This window comes from Chelonia mydas, chromosome 15 (assembly GCF_015237465.2).
Source record: "Chelonia mydas isolate rCheMyd1 chromosome 15, rCheMyd1.pri.v2, whole genome shotgun sequence".
Taxonomy (NCBI): domain Eukaryota; kingdom Metazoa; phylum Chordata; order Testudines; family Cheloniidae; genus Chelonia; species Chelonia mydas.
The window spans coordinates 12,659,109-12,675,150 of NC_057856.1; the positions used below are offsets into that span (position 1 = coordinate 12,659,109).

General features: G+C 48.9%; 1 protein-coding gene across 4 annotated transcripts in view; it reads right to left on the bottom strand.

Moving 5' to 3' along the window:
- The window catches only part of GGT5 (gamma-glutamyltransferase 5), a 57,637-nt gene that overhangs the window by 5,193 nt on the left and 36,402 nt on the right, over window positions 1–16,042 (bottom strand). For 3 of the 4 annotated variants that reach the window (XM_037878325.2, XM_007063751.4, XM_037878324.2), the window contains 9 exons: window positions 15,347–15,477; window positions 11,598–11,687; window positions 6,480–6,675; window positions 5,237–5,394; window positions 4,154–4,300; window positions 3,538–3,674; window positions 2,319–2,509; window positions 1,134–1,231; window positions 36–148 (listed from right to left, as the gene is read on the bottom strand). In XM_037878325.2, the coding sequence (XP_037734253.1) occupies window positions 36–148; window positions 1,134–1,231; window positions 2,319–2,509; window positions 3,538–3,674; window positions 4,154–4,300; window positions 5,237–5,394; window positions 6,480–6,675; window positions 11,598–11,687; window positions 15,347–15,395 (1,179 nt within the window). In that variant the 5' untranslated portion in view covers window positions 15,396–15,477. The remainder of the gene's footprint in view (window positions 1–35; window positions 149–1,133; window positions 1,232–2,318; window positions 2,510–3,537; window positions 3,675–4,153; window positions 4,301–5,236; window positions 5,395–6,479; window positions 6,676–11,597; window positions 11,688–15,346; window positions 15,478–16,042) is intronic. The other variant, XM_037878326.2, reaches the window with a different exon arrangement.

Consider the following 16,042-nt stretch of genomic DNA (forward strand, 5'->3'; position numbering starts at 1 on the left):
GTGCTCCCTCCCCTGCTATGCGGTCACTCGCTCACCAAGGCAGTGGCGCTGATAATCAGGTCCCCTCCTGAGCCTCCAATCACCAGCTTGGAGTTATCATCTTTGGAGATAAGAATGGAAGGAACCATGGCAGAGGGGGGTATCTCTCCTAGAGAAGATGGAGAATGAGTTATTGGCCCATCTGGCCATAGGGGGAAAAAAACAAACTTTGTTCACTGCAAATCTCTGTCTGTCTCCTCCCTGTCCCACACTGAACCTCACCCGTTCCCCTCAGCAATTCAACTTCCCATCAGTTGTTCCAGAAATACAAATCTTGGGCATTTGCTTTTGTCTCCCTTAGCCAGAGGCAACTCCTTGGAAGCCCAACCTGCACTAGAGGAGGCCTGTAAATATGAAGATGCTCTCACAGTCCTGCTTAGCTCTGTAGTGTGCTGCAGCCTCAAACGTCTTTGGGAACTGCTGAAACTAGACATCAGTGATAGGCACAACCTGGGCACACCTATATTCGCAGTAGGACTATAGTCACTGTTCTGTCAACCTCTGGCATAGCTGAGCCATGGAAGAGTTCCTTGGGGTGAAACTTATCTGCCAACGTGGAAAACAATGTGCCAATAGCCCCAGGCTCACGCACTTTATATAGACCTATAGGGTTGTACAGCTATAAATACACCTCTGGCACTGTAATAAAACTATTTAAATTCTTGGTGGATGCGTGAGTCTTGTGGGGATTATTATTTTCACCGCAATACAAGTATTGTGAAGTCACTGGGAGCCGAGAGTAAGCACAGCAGCATTTATCCCTATATGAATAGTAGTTACTTTTCTGAGTTCAGCTTCTCAGCATTTTGCCTCTGCTTTGTATGCCCTGGCTAGAAAATGACTGAAAGAGTTTTACAGACCCAGGTACTGCACTAGTTCAGAACAAACTCACATCCAGTTCTGGTCAGAAAGGGATCAGGGAGGAAGAGTAACGTCTGACCCTTGGAATGTCCTGCTGGAGATCATTTCCCAGGGTGCACTTCAGGCTCAGAACTATGAGCTGACTGCTCAAGATCTGGGAGCACACCCAAAGGTTTGTGGATGCTCACAGCACGTTCTGGCCTTTTGTTAAGATAAGAGTCGACAGCTCTCACCGCTAGTGATCTTGTTTCTTGGCTTCTTCTTGCAGAAGTCAACGAGCTCATTATTTAAAATGATCCCAGTGTTTGGAGAATATACCATTGAGCCAAACCTGAGTGGAGGGAAAGCACATGTGAGATGTGGGAGTCCAGGACTGTTATGCCAAAGATCACCGACAGACAGAACAGCAGAGAACCCTTCGGGAATTACCACTGGCCATGCTGCACCATGCCAGCCTAGCGCTGCCATATACAGAAGCCCACAGAAGACTCTGCTAAGCCCATATTCAGCGCAGAGGTGATTATACCACTGTGCCAGTGCCTTAAGGCTGGGGTACCTTTATATTTACTGTTGTGTGGCCACAGGCTGTGTGGGTTGCTGAGTCCACTATCTGTAAGGAGAGACAAGAGAGTTTTACCTTTTGTATGGCTAAATTTTGAAATCAGAGTAAATATTACGCCCTTGTGCTGGGCCAGAGACATCACTGAATGGGCGACAAAACTGAGACACTTCTACTTCCTAAGCCAGCTGAGTCCAGGTGCTTGTAAAAGAGTTGCTGGCTGTCACTTTCTAGGGCACCTCTCAGTAAGTGGCTCAGTAGCAAAAACTACTGAGCAAGTTGTTTGTCCTGTCTGACTCCCGAGTGGACGTGGCAGTAGGTGGATTGGGGCTACGTCCCTTGATCGCACAGGCAGTTTCACTGCTCCAGCGGGGAACAACCAAACTCAGATGGCTGGCTGAGAAAGTGTAGGGAAGCTCAGAGGAAGGCTGTCCTGTGGATAGCTACATCCCTGCCCCTGCCTTGCCTATTTCTGGGAAACTGAAACACAGGCCATTGTATTGTTCATAACCAGCTTGGGAGCCAGGTAACTGGCTGTGCCAGTTTGTTACTGGAGAGTAGGATTTGTGTGTCAGTTTCAGTACAGACCCAGGCCATCTGGTCCCCTCCCTATGAGGACAGCACAGCAACCCCCCCACACCCTCCCCCAGAGTGGCAACCTGTGAAAGAGTGAAGGTTGGGGAGAGACAGGGGAGACCTGAGACTGAAGCCATTTCCCGAGAGTCACAAGTTGGGCAGCAGCTGGCTTTCAGGTGGCACTACCCATGCTCGTACACTCAAGGAGCCCCATGAACCTGCTCAGCAGAGTCCCAGTCACTCTCCCTCTGGATGACCAAATCACCAGGCTCTGGTCACTTACGGATGGTTGATAGTGCTGGTGACAGACACAGCACTGCCATCTTCAGCGAGGACGGAGACGTGGGAGGTGCCGAAGCCTATGATGCTTGGCTGTGAGAGATTGTAAAAACTGTCTGGATGGTCACCTCTGTCATCTATACGGTTCCTGACAAATTCAGCAAAGGAGTTGGACAACAGTTCCTGAAAAATCACCTAGGAATAAGGCCAAGGGCAGTGAGATGACCCTTCCAGAGCAAAGGGATGCTGCTGCAGGCTGAGGAGGAGGTCATACGGTGATGAAATTCAGAGAATCTACATCACCACTCAAGCACTGTCAGCATCTGTTGCCCAACTGCTCCCCACAACCTGCCTCCTCAGACAACATTAAGCAGAGCTATCAGTGCTTAATAACCAACTCCTGAACAAATGAGAACACTCTGGCAAACGACAACGGATGATGCCTGTAATCCAGATCCTCTTTCCTGCTTCAGTTGATCAGGTGAGCTGTAGCTCACGAAAGCTTATGCTCAAATAAATTTGTTAGTCTCTAAGGTGCCACAAGTCCTCCTTTTCTTTTAATCAAAACACTGACATTGAGACTGTCTGAGAACACAGGGCCCAATCCTGCCACCCTCAGCCAAGCTGAGCAGTACTGTCCTCCACAAGTTGTCCCACTGATTTTACTTCCTCCCCATTGCAACAGGACTACACAGTGTAAATTCCTACTCAGCACGAGTAAGCATGAGAGAAGTAACATTTAATGTTGCAGTGTGGTGTTCTAATGAACCTTAAGGGGAACTGGCAGGTTGTTTGGAAGGTTTATTATAGGGAGTTTATGACAAAGAGGTTTCAAAACAGAAACAGCAGCCCTGCATCAAAGCTATAGAGAAGGCAGGAAAGGAGGAAGGGGCCCCAAGATAACAGCTGTTCTCCACAACAGTGTTCCCTATCAACTATCCAATGGACAGTCAGTACAGGAAGCCCAGGTTTGCACATATTCATCTTACAAGTAAGAGTCCTATTGAGATGAAGATGCACTTGGACCAGTGAGCTGTGAAACTTTATGGGGTTTGGGTACTTGAATCTTATTAGCAAGGAAACATTGACTGGACTTTAAAATACATGGACAATTAACAGCAAATGGATTTCCATTTCTTCCCTTCCCCCCCGATTGTGCTGCAGGTGCGGTCTGAGATCTGCAATGGCATTTCTGGCTGCCTCATGGCACTGTGCCGGCTCACCTGCTCTATGCCAGAGAACTGCGGGTCATCCGATTTTGGCTTTTGCCCATTGCCAAACTTCAGGGCCTCTGCAATACGATGGTAGGTCTCAATCTTCCCCTTGGTCGACGTCAGGGATTGTGGCGTGAATTTAAACTCTTTGGTGTAGGGTAAACCAAAGGGATTAATGGAGTAAGGAAGACAGCCAGCTGCATTATATCATGAGTCCTAATCCTATCTACTCTTTCTGTCCCATCCCTATTCTTAATCCATTTCTTCCCACCTGAGAGACTTGATCCCGCAGACTGAGCATGGGCTGGGAGCCAGGAACACCAAAGTTCTAATTCCAGCTCTGAAACCAATTCTCTTTGTGACTTTGGGAAAGTCAATTAACCACTTTGCCTCTGTTCCCCTAGCTGTATAATGGGGATAATGATGCTTCCCTACCTCACCAGGATGTTTGGAGGATTAGTTGGTTCATATTTGTAGCATGCTTTGAAGATAAGGGCCAAGTAGTGTTATTACATGGCTGTTTCTGATCTCATCCTGCCCCTCCACCCACTGTCACTGCCAGTGCCCTTCCTGTCCATGTAGATGGTACATGATACAGAAACCTGCCTTTCATTTCACAGGTTACCTTTCAGAACGTTGAGGATGAAGAGAAGAACAGCACCCCCAGCAGGTGCTGGAGGGGAATACATTGTGTATCCACCCAGAGAAATATTCAGGGGTGTCATCACTTTTGCCTTGAAATTCTTGAGGTCACTCAGCATCAGACTGCCATCTGCAAGAGAAGACAAGAGAAGCACATGCCATTGGCGTGACAGCTTACTCTACAGGTACCTGCCATAGGCAGAGAGAACCAGATGAATACCTGCAAGCCTGATGAATACCTAGTACACCGGCCCCAGCATCCCCCCACCTATCTTTTGCCCTTCCTCTTTTGTGTGTCAAACCCAAGGACAGGAAAAGACTGATACAGCTGGTGAAACAACTGCACAGTGACCCTGGCTGAATGACGGAGCAGAGGCTGGGTTTCAGGCTCCACTCCTGAGGCTGAGCCAGATCATGTCTGCCCCAGTGGAAAAGGAAATGGCATGAGTTGCCCTGCTGTAGAACCCTCAGCTGTATCAGAGTCAAGGCTACAGCTTTCCTGAACATAGACCTATTTTCTTAGCTGAAAACCCTATTGCGTATAATCCTAGGCATCAGGGCTCAAATCCAGGCCTGGTGTAATTCCGCAGAGTCAGCTGAGTTGCACCAGGAAGTATCAGGCCTAGCATTTTCACCAATACTTGTCATGATGCCAATTTTTAAAAAAGGTGACTAGTGACTTTGAGTGCCTCAATTTTGGGGGCCACAAACGGAGTTGTTTGCATTTATCTTTACTGAATTTCATCCTGTTGATTTCAGAATAATTTTCCAATTTGACAAGGTCCTTTTGAATTCTAATCCTGTCCTCCCAAGTACTGTACTTGCAACCCCTCAGTCTGATGTCATTGCCAAAATTTATAAGCATACTCTCCACTCCATTATCCAAGTCTTTAATGAAAATACTGAATAGTACTGGACCCAAGACTGACCCCCTGCGAGACCCCACTAGCTATGCCCTCCCACTTTGACAGTGAACCACTGATAACTTCTCTTTGAGTATGATCTTTCAACCGGTTGTGCACCCACCTTACAGAAATGTCATCTATGAAGTATAACTGTTACCTACTTTCATGCTTTATGTCCTTCACCAAATCCTGTGCTATCTTGCCCTCATAAAATTCTCTGGCTCCCTTCTCTGCTACAACCTTCAGTGTCTTCAGCAGGGCTGGCCAGAAGATGATTTCATCAGGTTTTAGGACCCCACCATTCTCAAAGAACAGATTGCTGTTAAGAAAGAATGTCCATCAGTTCAGGTTTATAGCGTGCGTGTGATTATTTCTCTCCCCTAACAGAGTCCCCATTTGCCAGCCACAGCTTGTTTCTTCTGTGTACCGTTTGTCCTGGTTCTCCAAAGCTCCACTCCATACCACCAGGGGAAGGTCTGTCTTCATACAGTAACTCTCCCTTGGTGAGCATGTCTCCATATCAAGTCCCACACAAAGATTCCTCACTCTGGGCCTGAAGCTGCAGCCTTTATTCAAGTAATCCCAGTGGGAATGCTCACACGAGTAAGACTGCAGGTTTCTGCCCTGTCAGCAGACAGTTGCAACACTGTCAATGTCTTTCAACAGAGGCAGTCTTCACACATCCAGTCCCCCATCTCTTATTCTCAACGTTCAGCTGCACTTACTAAATCATCCCTCTGTGCAGAGCCACTCAAGAGGTGCTGACAAAGCAAAGATATTTCTATTATATTCCCCCATCCTCCCAAAACAGATTTTTCTTTCAGCTGCAAAAATTGACCAGTTGCCAGCAGAGTATTCCGAATTCAAGCCCATTCAGTGGCACATTCTTTTCCCGCACACCGTAGGCGCTGACTCTGTGGTTGCTCCGTGGCTGAAGCACCCACAGGGAAAAATTAGTGGGTGCTCTGAGCCCACTGGCAGCCAAGCTCCCCTCACCCCCTGCCCCACCTCGTCCTCCTCCCCTGAGCGCGCCGCTTCCCTGCTCCTCCACCTACCTCCCAGTGCTTCCCGCCGGGCTGCCACCAAACAGCTGTTTGGCAGTGTTGACACGGTCCGGGAGGGAGGGGGAGGAGCGGGAACGTGGTGCACTCAGGGGAGGAGGCGGGGAAGAGGCGGTCCCAGGGCGGGGATTTGGGGAAGGAGAAGGAGTTGGAATAGGGGCAGGGAGGGGGCGGAGTTGGGGTGGGGACTTTGGGGAAGGGGTTGGAATAGGGGCGGGGCAGGGGTGGGAATAAGTGGGGCAGGGGCAGGGCCTCGTGGAAGGGGTGGAGTGGGGGCAGGAGCAGAGGGGCGGGGGTCGAGCACCCTATGCCGCACACCCATGTGAAATACAACTTCTCTTACCACAAGGATGAGTTTTTCAAAAAGGTCTGTAACAACGGGTAACTGAGAAATTTGCTTAGCACTTTTGGCAATCTGATTCCATGTGTAAGGAGCTTGATGGTTGGTTCAAATAGCGATTTCCATGGCAACCGCCCATAGCGCCTGTGGGCTTCTTCATATCCACGAAGCTCCCCCGGGACTGCAATCCACTGGCTCCCTGCACAAGCAGTTATGATATTACTCATTGCAGTAACCCCTCCCCTCATACATTAATCACATAATTCCTGGTCACATCCATCTGGAGGCCACCACTAACAGCTATGACACGCTAAGACTAAGGGAAGCAGAATCTAGCACCAGGAATTTCCAATGGTTTCAAGGCGTGGTCCACCCCCTTCAAACCCACTGGTGATAGCACAGGCCACCCCCACCCTCCGTATTCCATTAGAGATAGCACAGACCACTTCCTCCTCCCTGCCCATTACTGATAACCCTCCCCCAGCCACCTGTCTCCTAAGCGATAGCTCTGCAATTGCTTACATGGAAAAACAATGTCTATCTAGCAACTGAGCAGCGGACACAAGTCAGGGAGCCAGCACCATGTGGCCAGCCAATTCACCACAAAATGGCAACAACTGCCCTCAGATGATCGGGGCACAACCAGAGTTTTCCCAGAGTTCTCCCCTGCTCTGCACCCACTCCCAACCTCTCTTCCCCACATGCTCTCCCTGCTCTCAGCCCCCCAGCTGCTGCTTCTGCACCCAGCCCTACACACACTCCCCTCCTGCTGCCCCACACCCAGCTCTGACCTCTCCCCCCCCTGCACTCAGCCCCAGAGACCTCCATGCCCCACAACCAGCCCCGAGGCTGTCAGGCTGAAGAACACCACCTCCACCAGGGGCCAGGCATTTCTGGGAGCCCCAGAACACATCCTCCTCCTGCATCTCCACTTCCCAGTAAGCTCCAAAAGCCTAGATCCAATTCTCCCACCCTCCTTGGCACTGGGAGTTCCTGGTGCCCCTGCTCCATTTCTCCCTGGGGGTTGACAGAGGAGCGGTCAAGCTAAAGTTCCAGTTCTGGTCAGGGGCCAAGAGGGGGCCTGGGACCTCTGGACCCTCCCCCTCTTTGCGCCCCAGCAGACCATCACTATAGGCTACAACTTGCCGAAAGTCAAACAGTGAGTCAGTGGCAGAGCTGAGAATAGACACCCCAACACACTCCAGTTTCCTGTCTTATGCCCTATCCAGCAGGCCAGTGTTTCTCAAGCTGGGGAGCATGTATGGGGTCTTCTCCACATGCACCTCTGTACAGAGTCCAGTGACATTCACAGCCTGGATGCTGACCTGATCCATGAAGGGATGGAGCAGGAGCTGTGATGATTAGTGGAAAGGGTGATGTAAATACCTAGATAGGGAAATAGAGACTGTACCCTCTTCAAGGAGCCTATTCACCCGCACAATGCCTCTTGGATCTCCTGTTGGGACAGCTGAGCTCTGTTCCTTTAAGAAACAATAATGGCTTTAACTTTTCTGTTCCTCCGCTTATCAGTCTGCAAAAGAGGGACTCGAATACCTCCTTCCCTGGAGTGTCCTGAGGCTTAATTCACTAGTGCCTGTAATGTGCTCTGAGACCCTTGAATGAAAGGTTCTAGGGAAGGAGAAGCATTTGCGCAAAAGCAGCAAGGGTAGATCTCTTGGTCTCTTCCTAAACAAAAGTATCTGCAACCCAAGTTGAAGAAGCTGCTTTTCTATTAGCTGGTAGTAGTAACAGCACGTGTATTCTCTTTACAGAGCAGTGTGGGGGTGAGACAGAAAAGATAGTTTCCTGGTTATGGGTTTGTATTGGAACTCAGGAAACCTGGATTCAATTCCTGTCTCTGCCACAGATGCCTTGAAGGATCTTGGGCAAGACACTCAGGGCTTGGTTTTTCAGAGGGTCTGAGCACCCACTGACTTTAATTGTTCTCAGTGGGAGCTGCTGGGTGCCGAGCACTAGGAAAATGCAGTCCTACTTTGAAGATTACATATAAAAGCCACCTCCTTACTTAGCCAGTCTGCCCTGTGTGTGGTCAGTCGCCTCTGCCAACTTTAGTGACAAAACTAATTTTTTTAAATGATTTTTACTACTGCAGAGTCAACACAGCTACGAGACAGAGTGCTGGACTCTAGTCCCTGTGCATCAACACCACTGCTTGCTAAGTTCAGTCATAGTAAGATCTGTGCAAACCCACTGACAGCAAGGGAATTGCCTGGATGTCACTGAAAGCAGAATCTGAGGACAAGGAAGTTTGCACCACCACAGGGGGCCTGATTTGGCCTGTAAAACTTTTGCTCCTGGTAACAATGCAGGACAAGAAAAATCCTGTTCTCAGATCTCTGGCTGAGTTTGGTGGGAAATCAGTCAGAAAGACAACCTCTCTTTCCTTGCAAGCTTTGCAGTCTGATACGGCGTCGCTGAGACACAAACATGCCCCCACCATGCCATTTTTGCTGTCTTTTTTCAGAGTGGAACTGCACATTGAGCCACAGACAAGGACAAGAACAATGAAGTACAGAGCTGTCAGCTTTGACTGACACATAATGAGTCTTGCTTTGGAGCCTGATCCTACAGGCGTTGACAACAGCCTGCAGCCCTATATTGACGTAAAAGTTTAACCAGTTAACTGATGAGCTTGATGCTTATCGGTTTCTATTAACAATTAAACTCCACTGGGGTCCCAGCTGTTGGCTCCGCGCCTGGGGCTCTGTTACTGCCTGCACCCGGTGTTCATCTAAGCATGCTCAGTACATCGGCTGAAGCCACTGCCCTTCACCCTGCCCTTATTACCCGTAAGATTCTGTGGACTGCTTTTGACAGGGGTTAAAAAGTGGCAAAGGGGGGCGAATCGGAGCAGGGGGGTGGCCAGGGTCTGAGCAGGGGGTGGAAATTTACTGGTCAGGAGAGTCAAGCAGCTGGAGGCAGCATTAGGAGAGGGGCTAAATGGCAAAATCGGGGGGGTAGGAGGCAGAGTTAAACCCAGGATGAGGCGCTGGCAGAGGGTGTCGGAGGGCAAAACCCAACACAGGCAGAGGCAGAGGGGGTAGCAGTTAACCCAGTGGGACTGAGACACTAGTGCTTGGCAAAATAGTTGGTTGTGGGGCGAGAGGCTTTTTTATTTGAGCAAAGTGGCTTTTTTGTATGGTCACACGAACTGAGCATGCTCAGTAACATCTGCTGAAGCCACTGCCCTTCACCCTGCCCTTATTAGCCATAAAAATCTGCTGACTACTATTTACAGGGGTTAAAAAGGGGCAAAGGGGGCGACTCGGAGCAGGGGGATGGCCAGGGTCTGAGCAGGGGGTGGAAACTGACTGGTCAGGAGGGTCAAGCAGTTGGAGGCAGGATTAAGAGAGGGGCTAAAGGGCAAAATCAGGGCTGGGGAGGGAGAAGCAGGAGTTAAGCCCAGGAGTGAGGCGCTGGCAGAGGGTGTCAGAGGGCAAAACCCAGCACAGGCAAGGGCAGAGGGGGTAGCAGTTACCCCAGTGGGATTAAGACACCAGTGTTTGCAAGGGGCTTTTTTATTTCCCCCTCTCACACAGACAACACCTCTCAGCATGGGCTTACCAGGGCTGGGTTCTTAAAGGCACAGGCATCCCAACGCCTAGTCAATGCAGCTCCTCTTTGTCTGATCTAACCTACTGAGGCTATGTCTACGCTACAAAGTTCAAAGCGCTGCCGTGGGTGCTAGTGCTCCTGGTAATCCACCGCAACGAGGGGATTAGCTCCGACCACTGGGAGCCAAGCCTGTCCACTAATTTTATATGTATCCCATACATCAGTGGTTCCCAAACTTTAACAGCCTGTGAACGCCTTTCACTAAATTGTGAAATCTTACGAACCCCCCTCCTAAAAATGAATATTTCCAGGGATTTAAGTTTATATTTCCTCCGCACTCTGCAATCCGTGGGGCTCCTGCTGCTGGACCCCGTTGACTGCCCTGGTCAATTGAGCTACTCTGAGCTCAGGCTGCAGGTCCTGCTGACCGCCGGGGCTCAGCTGCCAGCCCCAACTGCCCGGCCCCGCTCTTCCTGGGGTTTGGGTTGCCAGTTCCGCGTGGAGCGCTGGGTTTCAGGCTGCTGGCTCCCCCGCTGATGGGGGCAGGGCTTGGGCTGCCAGCCCCAACTGCCCTGCCCTGCTCTCCCTGGGGCTTGGGCTGTCTGCCCTGCAACCGGGTCCCATCTGCTGCCTCCAAAGCCCTGGGTCCTCTGGCTGCCATGAGTGAAATTTTTCTGGCAAACCACGGTTTGGGAACCACTGCCATACATAAACGTATACATAATGTTTACACCTTTTTTTCTAAACCCATTAACCTGCCTGGCCCTCCTCACTGTCTGCCATCTCAACAGAATCATAGAGCTTGCATGACTCTGCACTATTGTCATGAGCGTTTGCACCCAAAGGTGCCTGCTTCTTTACCATTTGCAGATCAGCAAACATACATGTGGGGTGTGACATTATACTCTACATGCTTTATGAAAATATGCTTATGATATGGATATGACATAGCTAAAATATACTTTAGGCACGATGGCTGATGTGGGGTAGCTTCATCACATTGCAGTGTTACAGGTAGCACATCCCTATAGTTCGCAGTTTCGTACACATGTATGTGTGTGTGAAAATGTTATCTGTAGGACCGTGCTACCTGCAGCAACGACAGGTCCTACTTTGCTAAAAAAGGTATTTCAAGCAGTCTCACATGTAAAACCAACCTGATAGCTTTCTTGAACAGTGTAACAAGCCTACAAGTGGTAGATATGGTATATCTTGCCTTTAGTAAGGCTTTTGATACTGTCTCCCATGACCTTCTCATAAACAAACTATGGAAATGAAACCTAGATGGAGCTAAAATAAGATGGGCATAACGAGTGGGGTTACCAGGGATCAGTTCTGGATATGTTTCTATTCAAAATCTTAATGACTGAGATAATGGCATACAGAGTACACTTATAAAGTTTGTGAAAATTTAAGGTCTAGAAAACATGACCTATGAGGGAAGACTGAAACATGATAACAGTTTTCAAGTATGTACAAATAAAGTAGCATCTTTTTACTGCACCAAGCTGTCTGAAAGGAAAACAGTCCAATTCCAGTCCTTACCTACTTGGAGAGAGCCTGTACATTGATCTAACAAGTCTTGTTTGATATTTTCTGGAGCTGTTTCACGAGCGTTAATCACCACAACCTCTCCTGGAAATAAGAAGGGAAAACACATAATAATCTCTTCCCAGTGTCTGGTACGTTTCATTCATTACAGTTAGAGGAGCAGAAAGCAAAGTACTGGAGTTTATGCTTTTTTGTGGAAACCAGTGAGGGTTGGAGTCCCACTGGATCATGCACTGTGGAGTCCATGAAGTCCATCACCAAACCGGCCAAGCTCTCATGTTATGTTTATGAACTCTGCAGCAGGGCACTTTCCTTCTGCAGAGTTTACGTCTTCCTAACATTTTAAGAACAGTACATCTCATACTGCTGGTCCCTTTGACTCTTTGTTTGATCTGAAAGCGAGATCATGATCCAGGATATACAGATGGGTTAATTCTGGCTCTATTGATCTTAAAAACTGCTGTGGCCCTTTTATGGTACTTCAGTGGTGCAAAGAGGCACACAGTTGGCTTAACCAGTTAACCAGGAATTCTCATCTCTACATCGCTCCTGCACCTGCTGCAGGGGGCCTGGTTGCAAACTGCAGTCAAGTGGCCATTCATTGGCGTATTGCAGAGGTGGGCAAACTATGTCCTGGAGTGTCCTGCCGGCCCTTGAGCTCCCGGCTGGAGAGGCTAGCTCCTGGCCCCTCCCCTGCTGTCCTCCCTCCCCTGCAGTCTCAGCTTGCCATGCCACCAGCCGGGCAGCGTGGCGGAGTGGCTGGCTCTGGCTGGGCGGTGCGGTTGCCAGTCCTGGTGCTCTGAGCCGCATGGTAAGGGGGCGAGGAGTGGGGGGGGTTTGATAAGGGGCACGGGGTCCCAGGGGGCAGTCAGGGGACAGGGAGCAGGAGGCAGCTGGATAGGCGTGGGAGTCCCGGGGGGCCTGTCAGGGGTCTGGGGTGTGGATAGGGGTTGGGGCAGTCAGGGGACAGGGAGCAGGGGGAGTTTGATGGGGGTGGTGTTCCAGGGGGGCGGTTAGGGGCAGGGAGTCCTGGGAGGGGGCGGTCAGGGGATCAAGGAGCAGAGGGGGTTGGATGGGTCGGGGATTCTGAGGGGGGCAGTCAGAGGGTGGGAAGTGGGAGGGGGCAGATAGGGGGTGGGGGCCAGGCTGTTCGGGAAGGCACAGCCTTCCCTACCCAGCCCTCCATACAGTTTCGGAACCCTCATGTGACCCTCAGGCCAAAAAGTTTGCCCATTCCTGGCGTATTGGAACAAGCATGGAACCTTCTCCATCAGACTCCACGGCACCTTTCCTCACAGGAGGGCACTAGACTTTGAGAAGGATGCATTTCAAAGGTTCACTGGACTATAAAAGAGGGGGGCAAAGAACCCCAACTTATCTTTCACTTTGAAAGACAAAGGACCTGAGCACCTTGGACTTTTTGGAAGATCCTGACCAAGGGGTCAGTCAGCTGTCTTGTTGGGATGAAGCGTAAGAAGCTCACCTTGAAACAAGACTGTAGCTTGGTTAAATCTTAGTCCTTAGAAAGCATTTTTCACTTTTATTTGCTTATAACCATTTCTGATTTTATCCCTTACACCTGAGCTCACTTAAAATCCTCTCTTTTCATTAATAAACTTATTTTCCATCTAAACCAATCTGGTGCTGTGTTTGAATTGAAGTAATCGTGAACTCTAGTTAAAGCAACAGACTGCTGAGGTTTTGTCTCTTTAAGGGAGCAAATGACTGTATTACTTCCCTAAATGTACCAACAGAGGGCTGGACATTTCAGGGCAGACAGTTTGGGGGAAATTCGGGAGCAGGGGTGGCTTGGCTAATAGTAACCAGGGCTGCTGGAGAACAGGGAGTGGCTGTGGTATAAAAAGCAGGCTGCTGGAGTTGCTGAACCAGGGTGGCTTTTATCACACGGATACTCAGTGCAGGCTTGTATGCTGGCTGGGAGCACCCAGACAGGAAGCTACAGCAGCAGAGCATTTTAAGGCACTCAGAGTTATACAACAAATGGTAACACAACCTCATACTGGTGTGGGTTGCACCCCAAAATGTGACAACCATGCCCTCTCTTATTCTCCTCTGTCCATACAAGTCCCTGAAACCATCCAATACTCCATATTCATCTGCCGCTATCAGAAAGACACTCCATTTTCCCAGTGCAAGCCGGAGAGCAACACAACCTTAGACATGCAGCACCATAGACATGCTTACAGACTGGCTATTGATAATCCTTGTACCTGAGGCAGGCTAAGAGGCAGGGCATGTGTGCAGCTTATATTATTATGCAACAATAGACCACACTACTGTAATTCATATCTGCAACAGAGAGTGCTTAAGTCCCTTTCATGTGGCAACGAATGGGATTCTCCCACCAGTAAAGGGGGAAAAAAGTGAGGTGAAACAGTAGACTTCAGGAGGGTGTTGGAACCACAAATGAATGTTGCATTTTGGGATGGCAGCTGGAGTACTGTCTATACCCTATCAGTAAGTGTGTGCCCACGCAGCCACTGCCAGTACACTGGCAGAGGGTTACGATGTTCTGAACAGGAGAATAACTATGTCAGCAACAGTGGAGTTTGGTTGGTAGGAGACAACACACCAGGCTGTGCTGAGGGAAAGGAAAGTTTTGCCAGCACAGCTTTCTCATGTAGGTCAGTCCTGCATATTTCCAGACTTTGTTAATTAGCTGGTTTGTTTGCTTTAAACTACTGTATTATTCTTACTGCTAATGTCTATAGGCTACGTTGGCTGGGATAAGCTCAGGCACTGTAAATACACTGAAGCAGGAACATAACAAAACTTTAAGTTCTAAAAGCCAAACAAACAGACAAGTCTTATGTCAGGGCCTGAAAGTGGCTAGACTTGAGCATAGCTAGATTGCCAAAGGGAGTAAATTGCAAAATTAGAAGGCCTGAGTCTCCGCAAAAAGAAAAGGAGTACTTGTGGCACCTTAGAGATGAACAAATATATTTGAGCATAAGCTTTCGTGAGCTACAGCTCACTTCATCATAAATTTGTTCGTCTCTAAGGTGCCACAAGTACTCCTTTTCTTTTTGCGAATATAGACTAACGCGGCTGCTACTCTGAAATCTGAGTCTCCACAGTCTGTCTCTTTGTGCAGTCCCTAACACCCACACAAAGTACTGTTCTGATCTGGCAGCCTTTTGCCCAGGCATATGGTAAAGGACACAAGATGCAAACTTGCCACGAAGCATTTGGTCCAAGGTCTCACCAGACATGGAGAGTCATATCCATCCCTCAGCACAGTCACAACAGGGATGAATATGGCCCAGAGTATTTACACTTAGATTCTCATAACAAATGCTTCCCTTCTGATCTCATCTGCATTGGCTGAGCATAAGGTGAGCACCAGCCCTTCAGTTAACTGGGATTGAGGCCATTCCGGGTTTGCTCTAATGCCTGCCTAAAGTTCAGACATGGTTGAGTTTTTCACCTTAACTCCAACATTCCCTCACCTCCACAAGATTGCTTTTTGAATTACTGCGATACCCTACTCACACTGTTGTGAGTAAATGGATGTCTGTTTACAGCCATCGCTCTACGGGAACGGATAGGTAGGTCTGGGAATACAATACCATTCTAACCAGGGAGTGCAGCTTTCACTGAAAAATGCTTCGCCTGAACTTCCAGGACATTGGCTTGTGCAAGGCCACTGAATGAGCATGCTGGTGAATAGACTCTAAACGCTATGGGAGAATTACCTGAGAAGGGACAGGCCCTTACCATACCTGTGGTTGCATTATAGATGGTAAAGATGACACCTCCTCCCAGACCCATACTCTGGGGGTTCAAAACTGACGTGCAGACCAGAGCAGCAATAGCAGCATCCACAGCTGAACCTTTACGTTGTAGGATGTCCCTGTATGAGAAAGGAAGAGAAAATATTGTGAAAGGCCAGGCAGCACAGAACTGAGCTGGCTCATGGAAGATCCTTCCTGCTTGTAATGCAAATAATATTCAGGTGGTAAGTTGGGAGAAGTAAATAGTTACGTGGACTGAAGCAGCTGGGATGATTTCACAAAACTGGGGGAAATGAGTTACAGTAGGTGGGAAAGGAAACTGGACAGAGAAGAGAGAACCTCTGAAAAAAGAGGTACAATTCTGTGTGAGGATCTAAAATCTGCACAAGGAAATGACACAGCTAGGCCATGCCTACCAGCCAGAAGACTTATTTAGGCTGAGCTGAAGGATGAAAATAGAGAACAATCATCGGAAATTTCTATGGCTTTTTACGCCACAGCAACAAGGCAGATCAGGAAATGATCATACAAAGAGGAGGAAAGCTACTGAAAACCAGAAGCCCCCCCAGGAGAGCACAGCACACTCTATAATGCAGAGACGAAGTCTTCACAAATGTCTTAAGTAACGTAAGTGATTTGTGGCTAGTTCAACTGCACTACTTTCCAGCTTCTACGACAATTAGA